The sequence below is a fragment of the Patella vulgata genome, chromosome 2, assembly GCF_932274485.2.
Source record: "Patella vulgata chromosome 2, xgPatVulg1.2, whole genome shotgun sequence".
NCBI classification, from domain to species: Eukaryota; Metazoa; Mollusca; class Gastropoda; family Patellidae; genus Patella; species Patella vulgata.
The window spans coordinates 73,826,479-73,850,247 of NC_065880.2; the positions used below are offsets into that span (position 1 = coordinate 73,826,479).

At 38.0% G+C, this 23,769-nt stretch overlaps 1 protein-coding gene across 2 annotated transcripts; it reads left to right on the forward strand.

Annotated features, from left to right (window-relative positions):
• Positions 1–6,555: 6,555 nt before the first annotated feature.
• Positions 6,556–22,315, forward strand: LOC126812361 (uncharacterized). 2 transcript variants are annotated; one of them, XM_050538731.2, is made up of 10 exons: positions 6,556–7,000; positions 7,563–7,901; positions 10,619–10,972; positions 13,834–13,881; positions 14,317–14,664; positions 15,180–15,533; positions 16,334–16,390; positions 17,539–17,574; positions 18,442–18,538; positions 19,728–22,315. In XM_050538731.2, exons 1-10 carry the CDS (start codon positions 6,955–6,957, stop codon positions 19,795–19,797), a joined length of 1,749 nt encoding a protein of 582 aa, XP_050394688.2. In that variant the 5' UTR covers positions 6,556–6,954; the 3' UTR covers positions 19,798–22,315. The 2 variants fall into 2 exon arrangements, with proteins under 2 accessions (XP_050394688.2, XP_050394689.2); XM_050538732.2 differs by having other exon boundaries at positions 19,942–22,315.
• Positions 22,316–23,769: the final 1,454 nt, after the last annotated feature.

A 23,769-nucleotide genomic window follows, 5' to 3' on the forward strand; every position in this document is an offset into this window, starting at 1 on the left:
GGATTTTAATGTCTTACTTTCTCATACAATTTCTATAAATGTTTTATCGTGGCCTTTAACAAGTTACTTGGCATGCTTTACAAACAATAATAATTAAAAGCTCATTGACACCCATGGAATCATGGTGTTAATCCAGTTATTCGGTTATTTTAACGTCGTAATATAAGTCAACTAAATCGTTTTGGCTAAGGCCACACACAAAAAATATCCTGGTGCTCAAAAATATGATGCCTTTAAGGAGGTTTTTATTTATTTATTTATTTATTTATTTATCAAAGAATCGTTACTGTTCTGGATGGCTTCTCATACATCCCCTCTTAAGCCACTATAATGACTATATTAATGTCTTGTTTAAAGCGGCATTTTGGAAAATTAGATAAAAAGCTGGCAGATACAGCTATAATAGTTTAAAAATAGATAATGTAAAGGGAATATGCTGAAACTTTTAGTCAAATTACTTCCCTCTGAGCCGAGAAATTCTCAATTTCAATAACACTGTAGCCTCGATTTTCATTGTTACCGTTGTTACAATAGTAACAAAGTCTCGATTATCTATTTTTACGGTTAATCATCAACTGTCGTTGAACCACCGATCAGATTCAAATCTGTTTAAAACCTGACCCATTAGATAGTATCGAGAGTTGATTGTGGTCTTGTCATATTAATAAATGTCTAATTAATAGTTTATATAACATTTAAGGCTGAAAGAAAACCCGCGATAGGCAGATTTAGCTCTTGGTTAATGAATGTTTAAAGTAATTTAATTTTTTTTTATTATCCAGTATCATTTATGATTGTCAATGACATCTGTCGGGGTTGTGTACTTGATAAATGAGCCTACGGTACACTTCCGTTTTCTTTCAAATATTTGTTTACAAGCGCGGTGTTAAATGAGAAACAGTTTATATTTTTTTATATAGCCTGATTTGAACGCGCCCTGAATACACCAGGTCCATGTAATTTGTTTCACTGGCATTTAGTAATTGAACTGGTCTATGTAGTAAAAGTAAATGCATGTTCCAAGAAAGTACACAAAGGCCAATATAAAACTTGGGATAGATATGAATAATGTCTGTTAGAGAGAGAGAAATGAGGTTTAACGTCAACTCGGAACTTACATATGGGTCAATGCGCAGTGAGAGGAAACGGTCACGTACAAGCGGGAAGTCGAAACCCGTCACTGACCGTGTGATCTAAGGCGCTTTAAACCATTCGAACACCCAAACCTCCTTGAGACTTAAGAGGCACGAGACGAAGCCCAATTCGTTTTTAAGACTATCATGCCAATTTGATTAAATACAGATTTATATTTCGTTTCGTTTTTTATATTTTCGATGGCCTACACTACATGAAGATCTGACAAGTTGTACTCGAAGGTCGTGTCAGGGGTCGTACGAGCGGCTTTTGACCCTATGACGTCAGACATTGATTAATCAATCAACATTGGCATTTCTAGTGGTTTACCCACAGTTCCGTGCATGGCACGCCAAGAAGTCACTGTAATAACAGACTGTTTCATTGGCTGTTTCATCCAGATCCTAGTGTAGTAAAGACAAGTAAAACGAAATTTTGAACTATAAAAAAACGAAACGAAATAGAGTCTGTCTTTTAATGAGATTGCTATCATGCGAGACCAAACGGAATAGCGAGATAGATTACGTTCTTTTGGCGCAACAATGATATTATATTTGTTATTATATTTTCAAGTTCTTTAAGCCTTTCTGCGTCATTTGCATTTTCGGAAGGTATCAAATTTTCCGCGGATTAATCCGCGTTAAGCTGTAACAGTATCTCTGGTTTTCGTCCCATCCGAACGACTAGACATCGTTTCTCGCCAAGCCCTCCGTACTGCATGCACCACAGCTAAGAGAAACAGCGCTGGGGAAAATCCAGGGAAACATACTCGAGCAACATCGGGAACGAACACCTGACATATAGCACACCGTGTGATGTATGTATGTCTTCTTTATAGCCCCGTCGGAGCAGCAAAGTTAGGTGTTAAACCTGATCAACCCTGATTCAATATCGTTAAAACCCCGTCCCGTACAAGGAGAGAAAAAAGTGTGTCAGTTGACTCATTTGGGTGAGTATCCATAAAACGACTCACTTTTCGTTGACTAACTTGGGACTAACTTGGGACACACAAGGGACTCAAATAATATATCCAAAGACTCATTTTTGTGACTCACCCAAAAATCCATAAAACGACTCGTTAAAGCGAGAATTTCAAATTTTCTAAGAAAGTCAAAACGTAATTATTTCTATGTCTTTTGCTCAATAGGTTGTCAACTCACAATTATACGATCATAGGTGTCATTCTCACACTTAAAACTCATTTACACAGGAAAAAATAACACAATTACCTCCCAATTACCTCCCTTGTTTTCTATTCTCCACCATGGAGTAGCTTTTTTTTTCAAACGTTTGAAAATGAAGAGGAAAATGATATTTTTGCCAATTTCTCAGCTAGCAATAGTGAATTATAGGATTAATATGATTATTCTTTAACAAGGTTGGACTGTTTATGGATACCATCTATTTTCAGGCTTTATTTTAATAAATTTTAAAAATTTGCAATTTCCGCCTTAAGAGAGTCAAGTGACTCGTCTGGTCAAGTGAGTTCTTGGACTGCTTTATTGAGTCATGTGACACAACAGATGAGTAACGCGACTAACTGTAGTGAGTCAAAAGTGAAACAATGCAAATAGATTAGAGTCAAATGACTAGAGAATACACAACGAGTCAAATGGCTCCACACAAGCCCGAATGCTATTAAAATTAAATTACAATTACCATTTCATTTTCGTTTATTTTTACTGATATTTTTTCGGCATGGCACAAAGCAGGCGAAAAATACGATTCCAGTATATATGCCACATTTGCCAACAACTTTATGTCTGATGTATGAAGCTCTGCATCAGTGTGATGATGTGTTGGTCTTCTATAACATATAAGGTGAATATTATAATGATTGTAGGTATACGTATTTCAAGGACGGTAACAATGAGTTTAAATTTACAAATCAATATTCCACTATCAGGAGTGTGCTAAAAGATGAAATATCTACTTCAATAAACACTTTCAGGTGGAATGAAGCTAATGTATGTAACTCAATTTAAAGTGCGTATGGCTCAATTCTTAGAACCTTGAAAAAGACGACAAGCGGTTGCCATGCATTTTGCAAGAGATGGACAGAGAACGAGGTAAAAAATAATGTGATTGTTTGTACAATCAGGGGCCATAATCCAGGAATATATGGTTCGATATGCGCGAATATCGAAAGGATCCGAGATCTTTGGGTTATGAACATACATTTCAAGTTTCATCAAAATCGGATCAAAATTGTGACCTCTAGAGGGTCCACAACCTTGATATACCAGTTGTTTACACTATTTGCGTAGAGGGGCGGCCATTTTGTCTGGCAGTTTTCGGCCGATTTTCACAAAATTCGAACTCAACTAACATTAAGGTGTAACGGTGATAGATTCGAGCGGTTTTTTTTAAATCAGATAATAATTGTGATCTCTAAAGGGACAACAAGCTAAAAACGCGATTTTTCTTACAATCAGGATACATCCAGGAACCGATATGCGCGAATATCGACATCAACCAAGATCTTTGGGTTATAAACACGCATTTCAAGTTTCATCAAAATCAATATGCGCGAATATCGACATCAACCAAGATCTTTGGGTTATAAACACGCATTTCAAGTTTCATCAAAATCGCATCCAAATTGTGACCTCCAGAGGGTCCACAACCTTGATAAACCAGATGTTTACACTATTTGCGTACGGGGGGGGGGGGGCATTTTGTCTGGCAGTTTTGGTCCGATTTTCATAAAATTCGAACACATCCAACAATACGGTGTAACGGTGATATATTAGAACAGTTTTTTAAAGCAGATAATAATTGTGACCTCTAGAGGGACCACGATCTAAAAACGCGATTTTTGTACAATCAGGGGCCATAATTCAGGAAGTTACGATCCGATATACACGAATATTGAACGGGACCAAGATCTTTGGGTAATAAATATACTAAACAGCAAAAACAAATGTCAGTACGATTTCAAAACCAGAGAGGCACTTTAATCAAATCAAAAAGACTTACTAAATGGATCAAAGCAATTTTTTGTGAACAGTATGTTGACACATTAGTGATTAATTCATCACAATTCCAAGACATTACGAGAAGGTTTAGAGACTGTACACAGTCTATATATCAGTATCTGGTGTGTCCACCGCGAGTGTCAATAACAACAGCACAGTGTCTGTACATGGAGTAGACCAGACGATTGATGAACGACATTGACACCTGGAACCACACTCTCAGAAAAGCCAATCACAATCCATCGACTGTGTTTGGTCTCGGTACGACGTTATTAAGTCTCCTCTGAATTTCATCTCAGAGATGTTCAATCGGGTTTAAGTCCGGACTACGGGCTAACCAGTGCATAACGTTGATACTGTTCTACTGTAGAAAGTCCCGAGTAACTCTGGCGGTGTGAGCACTGGCATTGTCATGCTGAAAAACGTTGTTTCGATGACATTCGAAATGTGGTATAACGTGGGGTCTGAGTGCTTGATCGATGTAGCGCACTGCTGTGATGCCACCTCCTCTCCCTGACCAAGATTTTAAAACACCAGAGGACCCAATATCTGGTTCAGGTCGATTCCACCCCAAACCATTATGCTTGGACCTCCCCATGAGTCTCATTCCATGACATATTGGTCAGAATAACGCTGGCCACGTCGACGCCATAGTCCTGCCATCTGCAGTTGATATGCAATACCGACTCTCATCTGTGAACAGAACAGTTCTCCATTGCCTGTGTCGCCAGTTCTGGTGTTGTTGGGCAAACTGTAGACGTTCACGTCGATGGCTAGGTGTGAGGATCGGTCCACGGTAAGGTCTACGGCAACGGATGTTCTCTCTGGTGAGACGTCGGCGCACTGTATCGGTACTGATGGGTCTTCCGTGTGTTCCCACTGTCTGACGTGTGAAGGGATTCTGCACGTGCTGTCGCACAACATGGCGGTCTTGTCGCCTTGTGGTAATCCTTGGTCATTCGTGTTGTTGGTGGCCCGAAAGCGTTGCTGAAGCCTGTAGATAGTCCGAACATTGACCTGGAAGTGATTGGCAACGGATTGGGCAGTGTGGCCAGCGCATGGTTCTTCTCCTCTGAGCTGTCGTGAGTCGTGGCATGCTGCTTACGTTGTAGTGTGAATGATTCAACCAGGTATAGGGGTGCATTTTATAGGGCTGGTGGTCCCGGTGAACAGCACGTGCAGCATGAGTTACATGAAAATCATGGAGAAAACATTACCATCTCAGAAATCAGGTTGCGTTTTTGAGAACATTTCCTGTGTTCAATTCTGTGTTTGGGAAGGAGCCTTCAGGTAAAGTTGGAGATATGGTCAGAAATGTACAATAAAAACATTTGGCAAGTTTTATGCATCTATTCAGAGTAACATACCAACCTGGCGTTTCTTTTGCTGTTTAGTATATACAAAATGATTTATAATCAATTTTTGAAACTGATATTGGAATTTCTAATCAATCATGTTCGGTGAAATATGTAAAATGGACCAATATTGAATTCTAATTCGTGTTTTTAATTTCGAATATTATGAAAAATACTGAGTTAAAGGTTGAGGTATAATTTAAGTTTAGATAAATCGACGTAATGTTCGTCTCTATAAGATCGTCTTAACACCTTCAGTTTACATGTATGTTTTGAGATCAATTTTTGAAACTGATATTGGAATTTCTAATCAATCATGTTCGGTGAAATATGTAAAATGGACCAATATTAAATTCTAATTCGTGTTTTTAATTTCGAAGATTATGAAAATACTGAGTTAAAGGTTGAGGTATAATTTAAGTTTAGATAAATCGACGTAATGTTCGTCTCTATAAGATCGTCTTAACACCTTCAGTTTACATGTATGTTTTGAGATCAACATATGGTAATAAATTTCTTTTGCTGATGTTACGTGTTCGGGACGAGAAAGTCAAATCATTTGGTCTGACATCGGCTTGTTTTTGAGAAATTTTCATGCAACCCCAACCCAGCTATCAAGAAATGTTTCATGTCCATTGCCAATTTGGTTGGACGGCGGTTTGTTTTTTACTTTTAAATTTTCATGCAATCCCAGCTATCCACCAAATTTGGTCGCACAACGGTTTGTTTTTGACAAATTTTCATGTAACCCCAGTTATTTCCAGATATATTTCCCCGTCATTTTGTTGGGGGTCTATTTTAGTCCCAACCGATAACACCTGTCAAAATAGAATCGGCTTTGGTGGGGGGGGGGGGTTATATCAAAACCTATATGTGTGATTGCCGATGTCAAATGTGTATGTACCTGTCATTCTATTACGCCTTTTATTGTCAGGTGTATTCGTATCTGTCTTGAATAAGAACATAAAAAACTATTTTGTAATGGTATGTCTTGACACAACCAGCCATTATCTTGTTAATCGCTAATCAATGGCCTAACAACGTTATTCTGACAATCCCGTCAATCTTTTCAAATCACTTCACAGTCAACGATAGGCCTATCTAAGATAGACAGACACACGTCGATAACTACACGGCAATACTAGACCTAATCTTTAAGTGGGATTTAGTAATAGAGATTGATAAGGGTGCGAGGATATTTGTCGAAACGTTGTGCTTATATAATAAAACCAGCGATTGTTTTTCACAAAAAGTGTGTTCTATTTTTACCAGACCTGCGACATTATTTTATTTTCTCAACATATTTAAAAGATAAACATTTGTATTATTGATAGAAATGTCATCAACGTGTTTAGTTGATATGGATTATATGGAAATATAATCTGTACAAGTATATGGTTTGTAAAACAAGAATTCACATTAAATTTGGATTTTGGTTTTTACATGACACTGGAATATAACTAACATTCGCCAGAGAAACATTCAAAATGTTTGTCTTTAAAATTATTGTGTTTCTATCACTGAGTGTTCCAGGTAAGATATAGTATATAGACATGATACGAGAAGAAATAGGGTTTGACGTCCTACTTTTCTGCTCCACCAGGGCTAATGACAACGGTCATACGCCAAGCAATTTGCTATGAGGGAAATTTTGCCCGGATAGCGGCGCTGCTACGGAATAATTTATTTCAAATTCCAAAAGGTGTCTTTTGTGTGTACACTAACGTGTCCACTGGGCCTCCGGCTTTTCGTCCCACCCGAACGACTAAAGATTTAGACCTTAATATTCGGAAAACGAATAATATAGCTAATCATTTTCAATACCGTTGTTCTACACCGAGAAAACAAAATTGATGTCTTGATATCAATTCCCTGAAATAACTTGTTGTTTGATTGGAAGTAATAAAATAAATTTCAAAATGTTGGAAGAGAACAATAAGTTCCCTAGTGTTATTGTACAAAACGATTTCTCATTCTAGATAAATATTCAGAATATTGTTCCAACGTCACTTCACACGTCAGAAAATGAGTGACGTAGGTTGATCCATTGTTTATTGCAGAAATTAACTAATAATTAAATATAATTTGATTTAAGGTTTTTTGAAGGAAGTATCGTTTTGTTACGGTCCGGCAACCCTATCCTGTACGACAAACACGTTAACATGTCCGGATGGTGAGGTATTATCTGTACGAATTGCCGAGTTTGGTACTGACGATCCGTCAGAAAATTGTCAGAGTGGTGCTGACGTTTGTAATGGCGGATCAAAATGCTGTAGATTTTCAATAAATGGAGAAAAAAGATACCCATTTCCATCAGAACTATTTGATAAAGTTCAGCATACCTGTAGTCACAAGCCATTTTGTAATGTTGATATAACATACGACAGCTCAACCAATTACACATTTACACGTTATATCTTCGACTGTATTAAAGGTTAGTAATCAGTAATTCACTTGCGCGTTTGGGTCGTTAGCTGTGAAAGGGAACCGGAGAAAACCCACAAAGTTGAACAAGCGATCCTATCCCTTGTCACGTAAGCGCGGAGGCGAAACCACGCCTCTGTACTCAATGACAGACTTTGTTACATCATTTGGCCACCCAAAAAGTCCGAAGACGTAAATCCATATAGACTGTGGGTACCATTGATGGCTAATAGAAATGAAATGAAATGGGGTTTAACGTCCTACTGTTCTGCTCCTATGCTGTGCTAATGAAGACGGACATACGCCATACAGTGTGCTATGAGGGAAATTTTGCCCGGGAAGCGGCACTATCGCCTACTCTTATATCGAATTCCAACTGCCAAGGGATCTTTTACGTGCATTCTAATGTATACACGGGACCTCGGTTTTTCGTCCCATCCGAAGGACTAGACAGCTGTCCTTGTCGGGCCCTCCGTCCTGCATCACTGACTAGGGGGAACCACGCCGGAAAATCTGGATGAACTTTCTCGGCCAATGCAGGGATGAACACACGACCTCCAGGCTAGCGAGGCAGCGTCTTACCCACTTAGCCACGGCTAATAGAAATGTGACAGAGACCGTTTATAGAAAATGCATTTAAATATTCATATAAAAAATATTAATTATATTTTTGGAATTGAATTACCAGTATAAATACAAGTTTGACACAGGGATTAAAATAAAACTTCTTACTACTGCTTGACTATTACTATAATAACACGTGTATCACCCGCCATATTGTTTTAACTCGTTGCAGAAATTTGGGGATTAACGTCCTACTGTTCTGCTCCGACTTGGCTAATAAAGACGGACATACGATTTTTAGTGTGCTATGAGGGAAATTTTGCCCGGGCAGCGACACCATGGCCCACTTTTATATCGAATCCCAACTGCCAAGGGATCTTTTACGTCAAGCCAATGTATACACGGGACCTTGGTGTTCTGTTTTACCCCATCCGAATGGCTAGACAGCTGCGCTTGTCAGGCCCTCCATCCTGCACCACTGACAAGGGGAAACCACGCCGGAAAATCCCGATGAACTTTCTCGGCCAATGCAGTGACCGAACACGCGACCTCCAGACTAGCGAGCCAGCGTCTTACCCACTTAGCCACTGTGGCTCCGGCTCGTTGAAGACATTTGTCTACTATCATCTCACTATACCCACCAGTTCTAACACTACCCAGGTTTTTTATTGCCAACGAGACCGTATTTTTGATCATTATACAGCCTCCAATGTAATAAAATTGATTTTAATCCCCTCAAGTGCCTGTGAAATTTGATGAATGAAAAGATCGTTTTTTTATGTAATACTTAAAAGGGCTTTATCACACTGACCAGCAGTGAATATTCGCTAGGCCGCGACAATCACCGATAAGGATTACATCGATGCGCCATTGAGCCAATGATTGATGCCGTGTGATGTGACGTCATGTGTTGAAGGCAGTCATCTTTTACAGAGATATTAGAAGACTTTCGTAATACTCTGTGGAACAGATTGGAGCTTTGTGGGAGATTAGATAAAGAGTTGACAGTTCTCGCTATAATAGTTAAAAAATAGATGATGTGAGCAGAATATGCTCAAAATTTCTTTCAAATTGCTCCATTCTGAACCGAGATATTAGCTTTTGAATTTTATGCTAGCCTCGATCATCATTAGTAAAGTCGGTGCGATAAAAACAATGTCATGATTATCCAATTTTACGTTTATTTATTTTTCAAAAAATGCATTCCAATCCGTTAAATATCGCAGGTTAGCGATGGCATCAATAATTGATTATGGTCTGGATAAGTTAATTAAAGTCTAGATAACAAACCTCATCTCTCAGCCCTCCGTGTTTCGAGATAAGAGATGGTCCTATTAACTTTAACGTAGCAAATGCGAGCGCGAATCGCATCGGGCATTAGTAAACAAAAATGACAATATTTTTCATCAAAACAACGATTGATTATTGTTATTTATAATATTTGTGCCACACCCAACTACAATTACGCGTATAATCCTACCTGAAATGGATACAAATCATTGCATTTTAAATCGAGGCGTTGTAAGTGGTTACTAGGAAGCCATCTTGAAAAGCTGTCTGTCATTAAAAGAAGTCATTCGGCACACCTTGGTTAACTCCGATTCCATACAACCGTGCACTGAAAGCTCCACGCACTCTTCGAACTACGCCATTTTGAGAATTTCTTTCTTAAAGCGGCAATTTTTAATAATAAGTAAACCGGGAGCCGCATCACAATTGTATGGGTTTAGCTACATATTATCATGATATCACTTACCGTCGCACAGCCGATGATAGATGTAGGGTACCAGATGCGGTCCAGATTTCGAGGTTTTCCGAATGAAAAGAAGCGTGTAGGATGGACTTCGATGGCGTTTCCAAGTCGGATACAAACGACGCTTAATTAATTTAAACGCGAATATTTGGAATAAGGCGATAGTTGTGTCACTACATTGGCCCATGTAAGTTTAATAAGTCATAATAGTATAAAAGTATTTTATTTTTAAGATGTTACATGTATTAATAAAAAAATTGAGTTTGCCACGTCAAACTGAAGGCTCCTAATCGCAGCTAAAAACAATTTAGCTCCTGTACATGTATAATGTATGTTTAATTAGCTTTCTAAGGTTGTTGTTTGTTCTTTTAAGGTTTTGTTTATTTTTTATTTTTCATTTTTTGCTCCAGAGTCAAATATATTGAGCATGGTGTGTAAGGATGACGTCACTACGAACGTGTATGCCTATATGTTTTACTTTGGTGATCTGAGGAGAGATTCTCTGGGTATCAATTGTTCTTGTACGATTAGTTCGGAAGCCCAAACACTCACCCTCTATACACAATATATACAACTAGATGCCGCTACTTGTCCCAGTTTCTCAACCATGCTTTCTGACCTACAATTACCACCTTGTAACAGTAGTGGATTGCAAGAGACGTATCGTTTTGTTACTCATATACAAACTCCTGTGACTTTAAAGGTAGAGAATCTACTGGCTAGAACAGATGACATCTTTTGGGTACAGTTTTTAAACACTGTCAGTAAGTTAATTTTATTATACTCCCAAATTTTAATGTCAAGCTGGATACATATGGTTACAATGCGTAATAGATCAGCTCTGTTGCTTTTCTACCCTTGTGTTTCGCCTTTCAATTATCTAATTGGTCAAATATGATGTATTTAATGATAATGATTGGTTACTAAGCCAAATGATGCAATAGTAATTTTCCACCACGAGTGATCTGGTGATATTTTGTTCTTCACACAGAATCAGCTATGTCTTGGTTATATAAATATTTTTATGTGCCAACACATCACTGATTCTAATTTGGGTACGTGAGATATGACTTCTCTACAATGTGTGAATCTAATAATTAATTAAAGATACAATATGGTCACAAAGACCCTAGTACTACAAATAGTGTAAAAGTATAATACCTGTAGTCACAAGTCATTTTGATATAACATGCGACAGCTCAACCAATTACACATTTACTCGTTATATCTTCGACTGCATTCAAGGTTAGTAATCGGTGATTTTTGTTTAAAAATAGGCCTTTTAGTGCCGTCTGTTGAATATTATACACCAACTTTTAGTTAAATCATCATACAAGAAAAATGGTCCCTCTACGGGTTACAATTCTTATCCGATTTAAAGAAGCGTTTAAACATTTTCACCGTTACACCATAATGGCGTTCGAATTTCGTGAAAATCGGACTGAAACTGCCCGACAAAATGGCTGCTCTACGTACGCAGATAGTGTAGGCCGTAGGCCCTCTAGAGGTCACATCTTTTATCCGATTTTGATGAAACTTAAAATGTATTTTTATATCCCATGGACCTCGGTTCCGGTCGATATTCGGGCATATTGGAGTGTAACACTCTCGATTATGGCCCCCGATTGTACGAAAAAATCGCTTTATTTTTAGCTTGTTCTCTGAACATGACTTGCAAAATATGGGCGTATCTTGCATGGCCACCGCATGTTTATAAACATCTTTCCTGGGGAGATTTGATCGTAGTATCTGGATACCCTAAACCTCTATTATTTTGTACCTAGAAATGGATACAAATGGGTCGCAACGCATTTAATAATGTAATGATTTACATTCAATCATTTCTTTTTTGCCTCAATTTCTAATCAGCTGTGTTCGGCAAAATACGCAAAGGGTCAAAAATTGAATGGCTGTCTTTGGCGTATGGTTATTCCAGTCTACACCGATAGCATTCTCCCGTGGGGTATGTTTAGCCCCGTTCATCAAATCGCTTCGTTACAAATGGCACTCGAAAGCATTCTGGTACACGATTCGTGTGCCAATTTTAGAATTTTCATTTTGTCTTGGATATCAGAAGCCCATCTTTTTACGGAAAGATAACAAAATCATTGTTGATTTACATTGACCAATAAGTCATGTTTGCAATGTCGAAGACTGTGGTTGATATTGAGTTAGAGACTTGCCTCCTTTAAGTCACGCGACATGTATATAAAGCTTCCGGTAATGTAATTAAAAAGTGAACCCCAATCTCAACAGCCGAGTAATATATATTTTGATCACATGATGTATGATATTTTTATACGCCCACATTTTCATGTGGACGTATATTGCCGTCACCCCTGTCCGTCCGTCCGTCCGTCCATCCGTCCACCATTGTTTGTGAACAGTCTACAGGTCACAGTTTTTATCCGATTTCAATGAAACTTAAAATATAGGTTTATCACCCTAAGATCTCGGTTCCTTTCGATATTGGCATCTATCGGACCGTAACTTCATGGATTATGGCCCCTGATTGTACGAAAAATCACGTTTTTTGCTTGTGAACACTGTAGAGGTCACAATTTTTATCCGATTTTGTTGAAACTTGAAATGTAAGTTTATAACCCAAGGATCTCGGTTCCTTTCGATATTCATGCATATCGGACCGTAACTTCCTGAATTATGGCCCCTGATTGTACGAAAAATCGCGTTTTTAGCTTGTGGACCCTATAGAGGTCATAATTTTTATCCGATTTAAAAAACCGTATTATTATATCACCGTTACACCCTAAGGACGTTTGAGTTCGAATTTCGTGAAAATCGGCCCAAAACTGACAGACAAAATGGCTGCCGTTCGTTCTCAAATAGCGTAAAAATATGGTATATCAAGGTTGTGGATCCTATAGAGGTCACAATTTTTATCCGATTTTGTTGAAACTTGACATGTAAGTTTATAACCCTAAGATCTCGATTCCTTTCGATATTCGCGCATATCGGACCGTAACTTCATGAATTATGACCTCTGATTGTACATAAAATCACGTTTTTAGCTTGTGGACCCTATAGAGGTCATAATTATTATCCGATTTAAAAAATCATATTATTATATCACCGTTACACCCTAAGGCCGACTGAGTTCAAATTTCGTGAAAATCGGCCAAAAACTGACAGATAAAATGGCCGCCCTTCGTTCTCAAATAGCGTAAAAATATGGTATATCAAGGTTGTGGGCCCTATAGAGGTCACAATTTTTATCCGATTTTGTTGAAACTTAAAATGTAGGTTTAAAACTCAAAGATCTTGGTTCCTTTCGATATTTGCGCATATCGAATTGTAATTTCCTGAATTATGGCCCTTGATTGTAGGAAAAATGACTTTCGTTTTAGCTTGTTTTCTATCCATCTCTCGAAAATGTGGGCGTATCCTGCCTGGCAGCCGCTGGTTATTTTATTTGTAAATCACTGTGAGAAGCGGTAATTTGGTCTCATAATTTTCTTTCTGGTACTCAAGCAGAAATTTCCCCATGCCTGTAGAAACTATGAATTTTGCTATAAAAATTAACAAAGTCTCTCAATCGTCCATAATCTATTCCCTAAAGCTTCCATGTATTGGCAAATAATATTAATTTTTAACACGTTATTTTCAGAAGCACAAATAACAGTATCGTGTACTGGTTGTGGAATTGACGTAGAAGGTATTTATCTTTATTCTTAACACCATAATCACCAACAATTCATACGCAAAGAATGCTATTGTTTCACGACTACTTTGGTGTCCTCAAAATATAACGTATGTATCTACCACTGATAAACTGTATTTTGGCCATAATGATAAATTTGATTTATTCAGGAGCCAGGGTGGCTCAATGTGTAATCCTGGGGTCCCTGTTTTCCGGCATGGTCCCTCCATGTCAGTGGTGTCTGGCAAGCGACAACGTATAGTCAGTCGTTCACCGTTCGGATGGAACGAAAAACCGAGGATATTGGCTTGCAAGTAAAAGATCCATTGGCAGTTGAAATTCGGTATAATAGTAAACCGTAGTACCGCAGCATGGGAAAAAAAATCCAATAGCACAGTCGGAATTTGATTTCATGTTTTATTCATTATAGTTCATGTTATCTATTTATAGGTGCTTGTGGAAGAACAGAACATATCGCGGAATATTGTTATGGCGCAGAAGACTGTTCACAGCATCGTCTCGAGTGCAAGGATAATCAGAAAATAGGTCTGACGTCATCTACTTATTTTGGTCATAGACCTTACGTCAATCCTAACTGTGAAATGAGTAATTGTAATAGAAACAAAGAAAGCAAGTGCTGTAGGTATCACTCTCAAGATGCCTTGGAGAAGTTTGAGGGCAAAGAATTAGAAGATTTGAATAACGAATGTACTTTGAAGCAGTCGTGTGTGGCTACTCCCCAGTATAGAGAACCGGGCAGTAACAACTATGCCTTTTATAGGTATGATTGCATACCAGGTAGGTCTTACTTGCTTTTACTATTTGGTTAGTCAGAGCTCAGATGTTCTTATATAGCTTGCAGTTGTATACTATGTTTTACCATAAGCGTATTATTACAACATTTGATCGTTCGTCGAATGAAATGAAATAGGTTTAACGTCATGTTTTCAACAACGACTGGGCTAATGAAGACGGGCGTAGTACGCTATCAGTGTGCCTTTGTCCGGGCAGCGACACAATACGGCCTAGTCTTATATCTCGTGCATGCCAACAAGTACACGAAGCCTCGGTTTTTCGTCACACCCGAACAACAAGGCACGGTCATTGTCAGATCCTCCGTCCTGCACCACTGACAAGGGGAAACCACGCTGGGAAATTCCGGGGAATCGATTAGATTGCTTCTAGATTGTCCATTTGTAAAAGCTTTTCAGAAATAATGAGAGTAATTTAAGGTGTATTGAACGGTAGAACGATTTACCCGATACTACCAAACCCAATACCACTACACTCTACCTCATTATTATACATTTCAGAATCCAGTATCCTGAACGCCATGAAATTAGGATCAAAAAAAGGATTTTCTGAGGGATTTATAAATTATAACGGCAGTACTAGAACACCTGCGACTACAATTGACTGTAGTTGTAGAATCAGCTCTCCTGGGGCTACTATAACTGTTAATGTCTACGCACTGCAGCTTCATCCCGATACTTGTTGTAAACTGAACATTTCATCATCAGATGGCAACCTCCCTGAAACATGTACAGAACAATCCGGTGTGACAAGCTACTCAACTCAAAGCAAGGTTTTCAATTCGCCAATCACCGTTGCATTTCATAAGATGGCCAGCAAACCGGCTGATTTGGTTTTTGTTCGATTCAGCAGTGGTAAGAATGGTTACTTAGGGGATGCCTGATAGTTAGTCCGGAACGTCCCGAATTGACGGAATTGCAATCGAGTCCTACTCACCTCAACGGAGGTGGTGTGAAAAGAATCGTCACGTAATTAAACACAACGAATATGTTTCAGATGATATGGTTGGTCGAAATATTTTTTATACCATTGACGCATGCACTGTAGCTGGAAGTCCCCATTTTCACTTGATTGTCACTATTTTTCAGATTTAGATAATTAAATTCCGGAACGTCCAATCGAATATCCCCCAATGATACTTGTATATATTGTAATATACCGTGTCCGCCGGTCTGTCCATTTGCCCTTATTTTGTTGTAAACGCCTTTTAAAGGTCAGGTTTAAAGAATTATTTTTCAAGGTCGCTAAATAGGTCCTATAGATGTGACCCCTAATGTCGTGCACCACATTATAGGGATTCATTGCTGATGTTAAAGACACCTAGTTATCTTTTGTAGGCCGAGTTTTCGTTTCAGACTTCTATTTTTGGATTGTTCGGCCTACTCATCCGGGCTAATCTTTTCAAAAAACTTGCTGCTGATTATTTCAAATTTAAAGCTTCATATTCTTGTAAATTCATGTTTAGGGACATTAGAGGTGGGTCGAGTTTAATTTTTACTAAAAACACATCGCGGACCATATAATTGCAACTTTTAAGAAGCACCAAAAGCATGTTTGCCTCGCCGCGCTCCCTGGCGATATAATCACATATTGTACCCCCCTCCCCCAAACAGAAAATCACCCCTGTCTATTCTTTATGGTGATTTTATTACAGGAAAGGGAATTGATATAGATTGTGGTGGCTGTACAGAAACAACAGATGCTATTAATGGTAAGATATATCGACTAATTTTCTGATTGCATATTTGTAGAGAGATATGAATATATAACGACACTGTATTATTGGATGATTTTAGAAAAACTGAAATGCATTTTTCTATACATTTAATTAGTTGCGAAATCTAGATCTACCCTTTTACTTGCAAACCTAAAAATAGATAAGGTAATGAACTACAGCTTGGTTCTTCGTTTCAACATGGGGGGGGTTGAATGGCTGAATGGTTAGCGTGCGCGCGACTGTCATTGAGTCGACTGGCGTGGTTTCGAATCCCCGGTTGTACGTGACAAGGAGTAGGGTCGCCTGTCCAACCTCGTGGGTTTTCTCCAGGTCCTCCGGTTTCCTCCCACTGCTAAAGACCCCTACGCGCAAGCGAATTACTGAAATAAAATTAAACCATATGTCCCGAAATGACCTAGTTTGTGTCAAGTGGACGTTAAACCCCATTTCTCTCTCTCTCTCGTTTCAACATGGGGGCTCCCGTTAATAATCATCAATTCCTTATCTATTTGGTTACCCGTTTTCAGAAACAGTTTTATAACAGCCGAAAATTGATTTATCATGTTGTGTCACCTTTTCTCCACTGTGAGGGGGGTTGAATGGCTGAATGATTAGCGTGCGCGCGCTGTATCATAAAGTCTGTCATTGAGTCGACCGGCGTGGTTTCGAATCCCCGGTTGTACGTGGCAAGGAGTAGGGTCGCCTGTCCAACCTCGTGCGTTTTCTCCGGGTCCTCCGGTTTCCTCCCACTGCTAAAGACCCCTACGCGCAAGCGAATTGTGTAAATAAAATTAAACCATATGTTAGTCCCGAAATGACCTAGTTTGTGTCGAGTAGACGTTAAACCCCATTTCTCTCTCTCTCTCTTTTTCTCCACTGTGTGTATTAAACACTCTGCTAGAGAGCTTTATGAAACACTCTACTGGAGACTTTTGGTAAACACGCTGGTTAGGGAGCTTTAGGAAACACTCTGCTGGAGAAGTCTTTATGAATCATGGTTCTTGACAGCTTTACGAAACATTCCGCAAGAAAGCTTTATACAACGTGGAGAGTGTTTCGACAATCCTTGTATCTATTATTTGTATAAATCTTTGATTTGGTGTTGTATTTCTTAGTTATTGTTCACTATTCTTATTTTTCAGATGTATGTAGTTATCATAAGGCCCAACAGCAAGACGGTTAGTGTCAATACTTACATTCTATTTTATTATTATATCAGGAGAAATCATCGTGAATAGATTGGGTTGATATTGTGTAGACGCCTGTTATTTGAGTCCAAAACAACCATCAGTAGCCCTTTTAAATGAAAAACTCAACGTCCAACTGTCGGATGGAGTTGAAGCGATATGTTACCCCTTGTCTGTGGTCCAGGGCGTGTTTGCGGCGGGGGGGGGGGAGGGGGCAAGGATAGCGCCTAATAGATCTGAAGGGACGAAAAACCGAGGTACAGTGTTTACGTTACGTTGACATGCACATAAAAGGGCCCTTGACAGTTTGAATTAGAAAAAAGAGTCGACCGTAGCGCCGCTGTCTGGGCAACATATCCCTCATAGCACACTGTGTGGCGTATAACCCAGTAAGACGTAAGAGCTTCTCGAATCGCAATGAGCTTGTACCTGGCCATACCTGCCAATAATCAAACCAATATTTCACACATATCTTGGACACAAAATTATTTGATTTTGTTTTAACCGAGACTCTTTTGATATCAGAGTGTTACCGTTAGGTCCACAGGAATCCACACAGCTTTGTAATAGATTAGGGTTTTTTATGAACAATATTTTATTCAGTAAATATCTGAATTTGGATTGGGAAACAGGTTATGCTTATGTGTAACCCCTCTCTCTAGATTGTTGCAAAATATAGAACAAGAACAATTTATGAATCTGCTCACAATAGATCATCATTCAAGGAATGAAGAAAAAAGACCAATAATATATAAAGAAATTCCTTCCTTCTATGGACTTGTCAGTAAAAATACAATCTTTAGATCTTGTAATATCATTGATAAATGTATGTTATTTTATTTTTGTGTTATATTACAGCTGATATTATACCAATAGCAGCAGGCTCAGTGATAGGTGTCCTGGCGCTTATTGGTATTATTATTGGCATTATTTGTGCCTGCAAGAAGTGTAAAGGGTGAGTTGGTTTTTGATGAAAATTAACACAATTTTATTTCAATAACTCGCTTGCGCGTAGGAATCTTTGGCGGTGGAATGAAACCGGAGGGACCCAAGGAAATCCCTAGGTTGGACAGGCGACCCTACTCCTTGTCATGTACACGCTAGGAATCGAAACCACCCCACTTAACTCACTGAAAGACAGTAATATCTAAAGCACAAGCGCACGTTTTATACCATTCAGCCACCCAACCCCGTACCGATATCGTGAATCCAGGTCACAATTCTATGGAATTCAATTACTTTTGATTACCGGCTGTCGTTTCGGCTACGCTTCTGTTGTAATTGCTGCTCAAGTAATCCAATAGGTAGTGGTAGCTATCCTCAAAATGATGTCTACAAGCGCAGGTGGGTTATCCGTTAAGTCTCTCAGAAATTTGTGACAATTTTAATCGCTGCACCCTAATCTCAATTTGCTATTGTATTCCAATATAAAACTAGTCTGAAATAATATTGGGTTTGGTTTTACTCAAACTTTAAACAGATTAGACTGAATTTGAATATTATAGTTCGGATTTCAATTCGTCCACTATATTTTCTTCGACGTAATAAAGTTCTACAAAAGTACATAATTCCAAATAGATTATTTGTTCGTATGGGGCTAAATGAAGGGGTGGGGGGCGCAATGATGCGCTTTGCGTCATGTTTTTTTTTTATTCTGGCTTCAAATGTTATACCAATTAGTAATTAAACATTTATGACAAACTCATAATCAACTCCCTGTGCCATCGGATGACTCCGATTTCAAGTAGATTAGAATAGATAATCAAGACTTAGTCTCGGTTGTCAAGTACCGTTACTACGATAATAAATAATCTACGACACATTTGGTCAACGCTTCAAACATTCATACTTCGCACAGAATTGTAACCTGTATATTCCAGTTCAATTACTAAATGCCATTGAAACAAGTTATTATAGCAAGGACTGATAGCTCTGTATCTAATTCTTAATGCATCATTAACCAAGATCCTGGCTTAAGTTGAACAAAGCTTTTCAATCATTGGAAAGAAAAGTCTCAAATTTTGCGCTTGAAAATCGAGGACAAAGACTGTTACCAGGAGATCCGTGACAATCGCTAAATGGGAGTGGCTTTTTAAAGACGAAATCCATGTCATAGTTAAATATGTTTTTATTTTTTACCATAGAAGTGGATCTGGAGCCAAAGCACACAGAAAAATATCAGTGGCACCATACTCGACAAGATTGAACTTTTAACAGACATAATCAGAGCTTCCCCATGTAATGGGTTTACATCCGGTTCAGAAATCATCCAGTCGGTACACTCAAGCTATTTTTGGCATTAAAAGCCAAATCTCCTGTCATTTTTGAATTTTTCTACTCTCTTTTATTTTACCATAGAGATCGGCATGCACCTAGAAGACACAGACAAATGTCAATAACACCAAGTTGGAAAGGGATGAGTTTTTAACTGGCTTGACCAAAGGGAAGTAACTGGTATTAAGATGGCATTTTAATCGATTTAAATAGAAGTGTTTAGACGGGTTAAGATTACTGATTAGATATAGACAAAATTAGATAATTCAAAGTGCCTAGAATTCCCTTAACTGCTTAGACTTGGGAATTATAAAATTTTTATGAAGATTTTTAAACTTATTTTATATGTATCTAATTTTATATAACTTTAGTATATATATACTGTCTTTCTAAAACCATATAATACACTCGTTTATAATCTCACATGTTCCATATTCATTTAATTTATGCATCTAATTTTTGTTTGTAAGATGGATATAACGTTTGTTATACTGTCTTTCTAAATCTCTATAATATACTCTTTCATAATCTCACATGTTCCATATTAATTTATAGTCTCACGCCTTTTTAATTAAGGTAGAATGTCTAAACTTGATGTAGATGTTCATCAGGTGAATGTCTTGAATGAGTTTAATGATTAACATTTCCCGCTAAAGCTAAGCTAAGCAATTTCATTGGTCGACGCTTTGGGACACGATAACTTTGATTCTAGCTGTGGAGAGTGATGGAACTTAGTGTATAGTTTCACTACCAGGTACTTCAAAACCTTGACTGACTTTGATCACGAACATTTTATGCTTAGACTAATTGTATAGATAACCAATTTTTGCTCTACTTTTGAAAAAAGTAAATGTACAATTAATATTTATCATATATTTATTTTGAGATTTCGGCGGGGGAAATCAAACCCACTGTTTGTTTGTTAGAATCAATTTAATGGAGTCTTTCTAAAACCATATAATATACTCTTTCACAATCTCACATGTTCCATATTGTATTATTAGAAATATTTTAATTTTGAGTCTTTCCTTGATGTATTGTTATACAATATATCACCGTTTAAAGATGTATTATGTGAGATTTATACAAGGAGCTGGACGTTTTAATAAGATTGTTCTTGTTATAATAGATAATAAAAAATGAATATATTTAAACTTTTAGTCAAAAACTTTATTCGGTTGTTAAATACCATTGACACGATTATACAGATGGTCTAGAGTTTATTGTGGCTTTGCCATGTTATCTGCAATTGGCAGATTTAGATCTTACATAATACAACTTTAATGATTAGATTTTACTCAGTTAATTTTTATAACTGATAATAAATATTACTTATATTCCTTTAGTAATTAGTTTCATAACTTATATTACCAGGTAGACAGGGGACTGAGGGAAGCATATGCCCGGGGGCGACACAACTTGGGGGCGGCAAATTATCTAAGTGTATACAAGAAATATTCAAAGGGGGACCCTTTGATTGAGATAACAAATCACCACCCGTCGCTTCCCCTAAACCTGTGTAAACCAGTACATATTTCAGCAAATAGAGAGGGAAGAATTATTATTTTTCTAAGATTTATTGTAGGGTTTATCGATTAAATGAAGAGTTAAAGGGGAAATAAACATAAAAAGTTTACATATAATAAGTTGATTTAATAAATAGTTATTTAGATAACGTGTTATAAGTATAAAAAGTGTATTTTAAAAATTCTTCAATCATAATAAAATTAACTGAGCGCAGGCACTGAACAAAGCAGTTACAGTATGCAAGTGGGGAGTGTGGGGGCGCTACACTGAAACTTTTGTCCTGGGGCGCCACATAGGCTTGTGAGGGCCCTGCAGGTAGAATGTAAGATTAATTCTTGAGTATTATGAACACCCAACCCCACACCACCCCACCCCATCGCAAACCAAACAGTGCAACCAATGAAATTTCTATTTGTTATACGTCTACATTTTATATAGGAGTATATTGTCGTCACCACTGTACACGCTTTACAGGTCATAGGTTTTGGCTTGTTATTTTCAAACTTGCAAAAATTGCTCAAGAAGGAGGAACACGAGTTTGATCTCAATGACGCAAATTTTGGACAGATGACATAAAACAAAGGCGTCGGTTTATATGTTTTTGTTTTGAAACATGGAAGCCTATAAAACGTGATTCGCCTTTTCCTTGAACAGCAACTACTAATAATATGTCTATAAGTCTATCGTTTTAGATTTAAGCGTTTGAATTCCCTTTTTGTTGGTCTTATTGTTCTTCTTCTCGGGGCTCGGGACAAATGCGCATCCATTGGCTCGCTCGAATTCGAATATATCCATGCCGTCATGTTGGGTTTCTTTGTCCATAGTATGCTCGTATTTGTACAATATTGTTACAAAAAGTCCGGTGGTATATGTATTGTTATTATTTTTGGTTAAAATATATCATTTATAAAATAAATGTATTATTGCTCGTCTTGCCTAAATTTTACTGATTTTGACGACTGGAAACGTCTCCCCGGTCCGTGGTTTACCGGTGTTACGGTTGGAAACGTCTCCCCAGTCAGTGGTTTACTGGTGTTTTGGTTGGAAACGTCTCGCGTAAAGGGTCAACAAGGGATTTCGTGAAGTCGGGGTTAGTAGATCTCCGAATTCGGAAGTAGTATAACTAGGAAACTGACCACCAGGCTTGTGTCACTCCACAGTTCAAGCTGCCGGTATACCCCAAATTTCTGGCTTCTCACCAAAACAAAATTCAATTCATATATATCTCGCACTAAATAGATGATATTTTCTATCCAGATATAGTTCAAACACATTTATTTATTTGTGAGCCAATTGAATCGCACCCATATTCACTGCTGATCCGTTTGCTAATTACTACTGAATGTAACAAGATGTTGAAACATGATTTTCAACAAAGAACACAGTTTTTCCAGACTACGAATGTACGCCCTCCAACAGCCCTGTTGGGGTGGATTTCAAGTTTTCAGGCTCAGATGGGCGAATCTGAATTTAACTAGCCGAACAATTGTTACTAACAAGGGCAGTAAACCTGCGCACAATCACAGCATGTTGGAAAAACAAATCTAAAAGAACATGCTCAATGTTTCGGCAATATTGACAATAACTCCACAGGCAATCGTTGCGAGACTCGTAGTTTCAACATGATTCATCCTCAGTACAATCCCATCATGCTTGTAAAACATCTCAGAACCTCTGCCGGCTAGATCTAAGGCCAAATTTTCGTCAAGGTTGCTGAGATGTAAATAAGGTTAGAACATGTGATTGTTGACGAGATTGAAGGTTAGGGTTAGGGTAAGCGTTAGGGCTAGGTCCGGGGTTTGGGTTAAAATATCGTATGTCAAAAAACAGAACCCACGTGTGTCGTCTGATTTTATTGATGGTATGTTATTCTAAAGAGGCCCATACACGTTCAATTTTTCCGTCAATCACACGATCAGTGTTTTAGCGTCAATTTTCATTCTGATCGAAAACTTGGAGATGAAAGTATCTCTGGCACTAGCATACACGGTCTATAATGTAATTGACGAACCGTCAATAAATATCAAAGGATCGAAACCCCCAGGAAGAACATTAACGTGCCCCAAAGATAACGATATTCATGTTCTTAAATATAATCCCTGTGTAGCGTCCTATAAACTAAATTTCGATGATGATTATGAAAATCTACTTCAAAGACGATCTTCAATGTCATCTGATGTCACAGATATTCCATCCTTGTACCTAGCTCCACTTCCAATAAAGGCAACAAGATTCAAGCATTTACAAGAATTAGTGTGCGTAATACCTCAACATAACCACAATCTTGGTCATGAATGAACATATTTTGCAAAGTGTTACTATACTACATGGTTTGTTGGACTGGCAGATAATTCTTAACCTGTTATTATCATTAATAACCAGATT

Bases quoted from the DNA above. Each gene is read 5' to 3' on its own strand.
- LOC126812361 (XM_050538731.2), top strand. From the start codon at position 6,955: ATGTTTGTCTTTAAAATTATTGTGTTTCTATCACTGAGTGTTCCAG. The intron at 7,902-10,618 runs GTTAGTAATCAG...TTTTTGCTCCAG, and splicing joins TATCTTCGACTGTATTAAAG to AGTCAAATATATTGAGCATG. The intron at 16,391-17,538 runs GTAAGATATATC...CTTATTTTTCAG, and splicing joins AACAACAGATGCTATTAATG to ATGTATGTAGTTATCATAAG.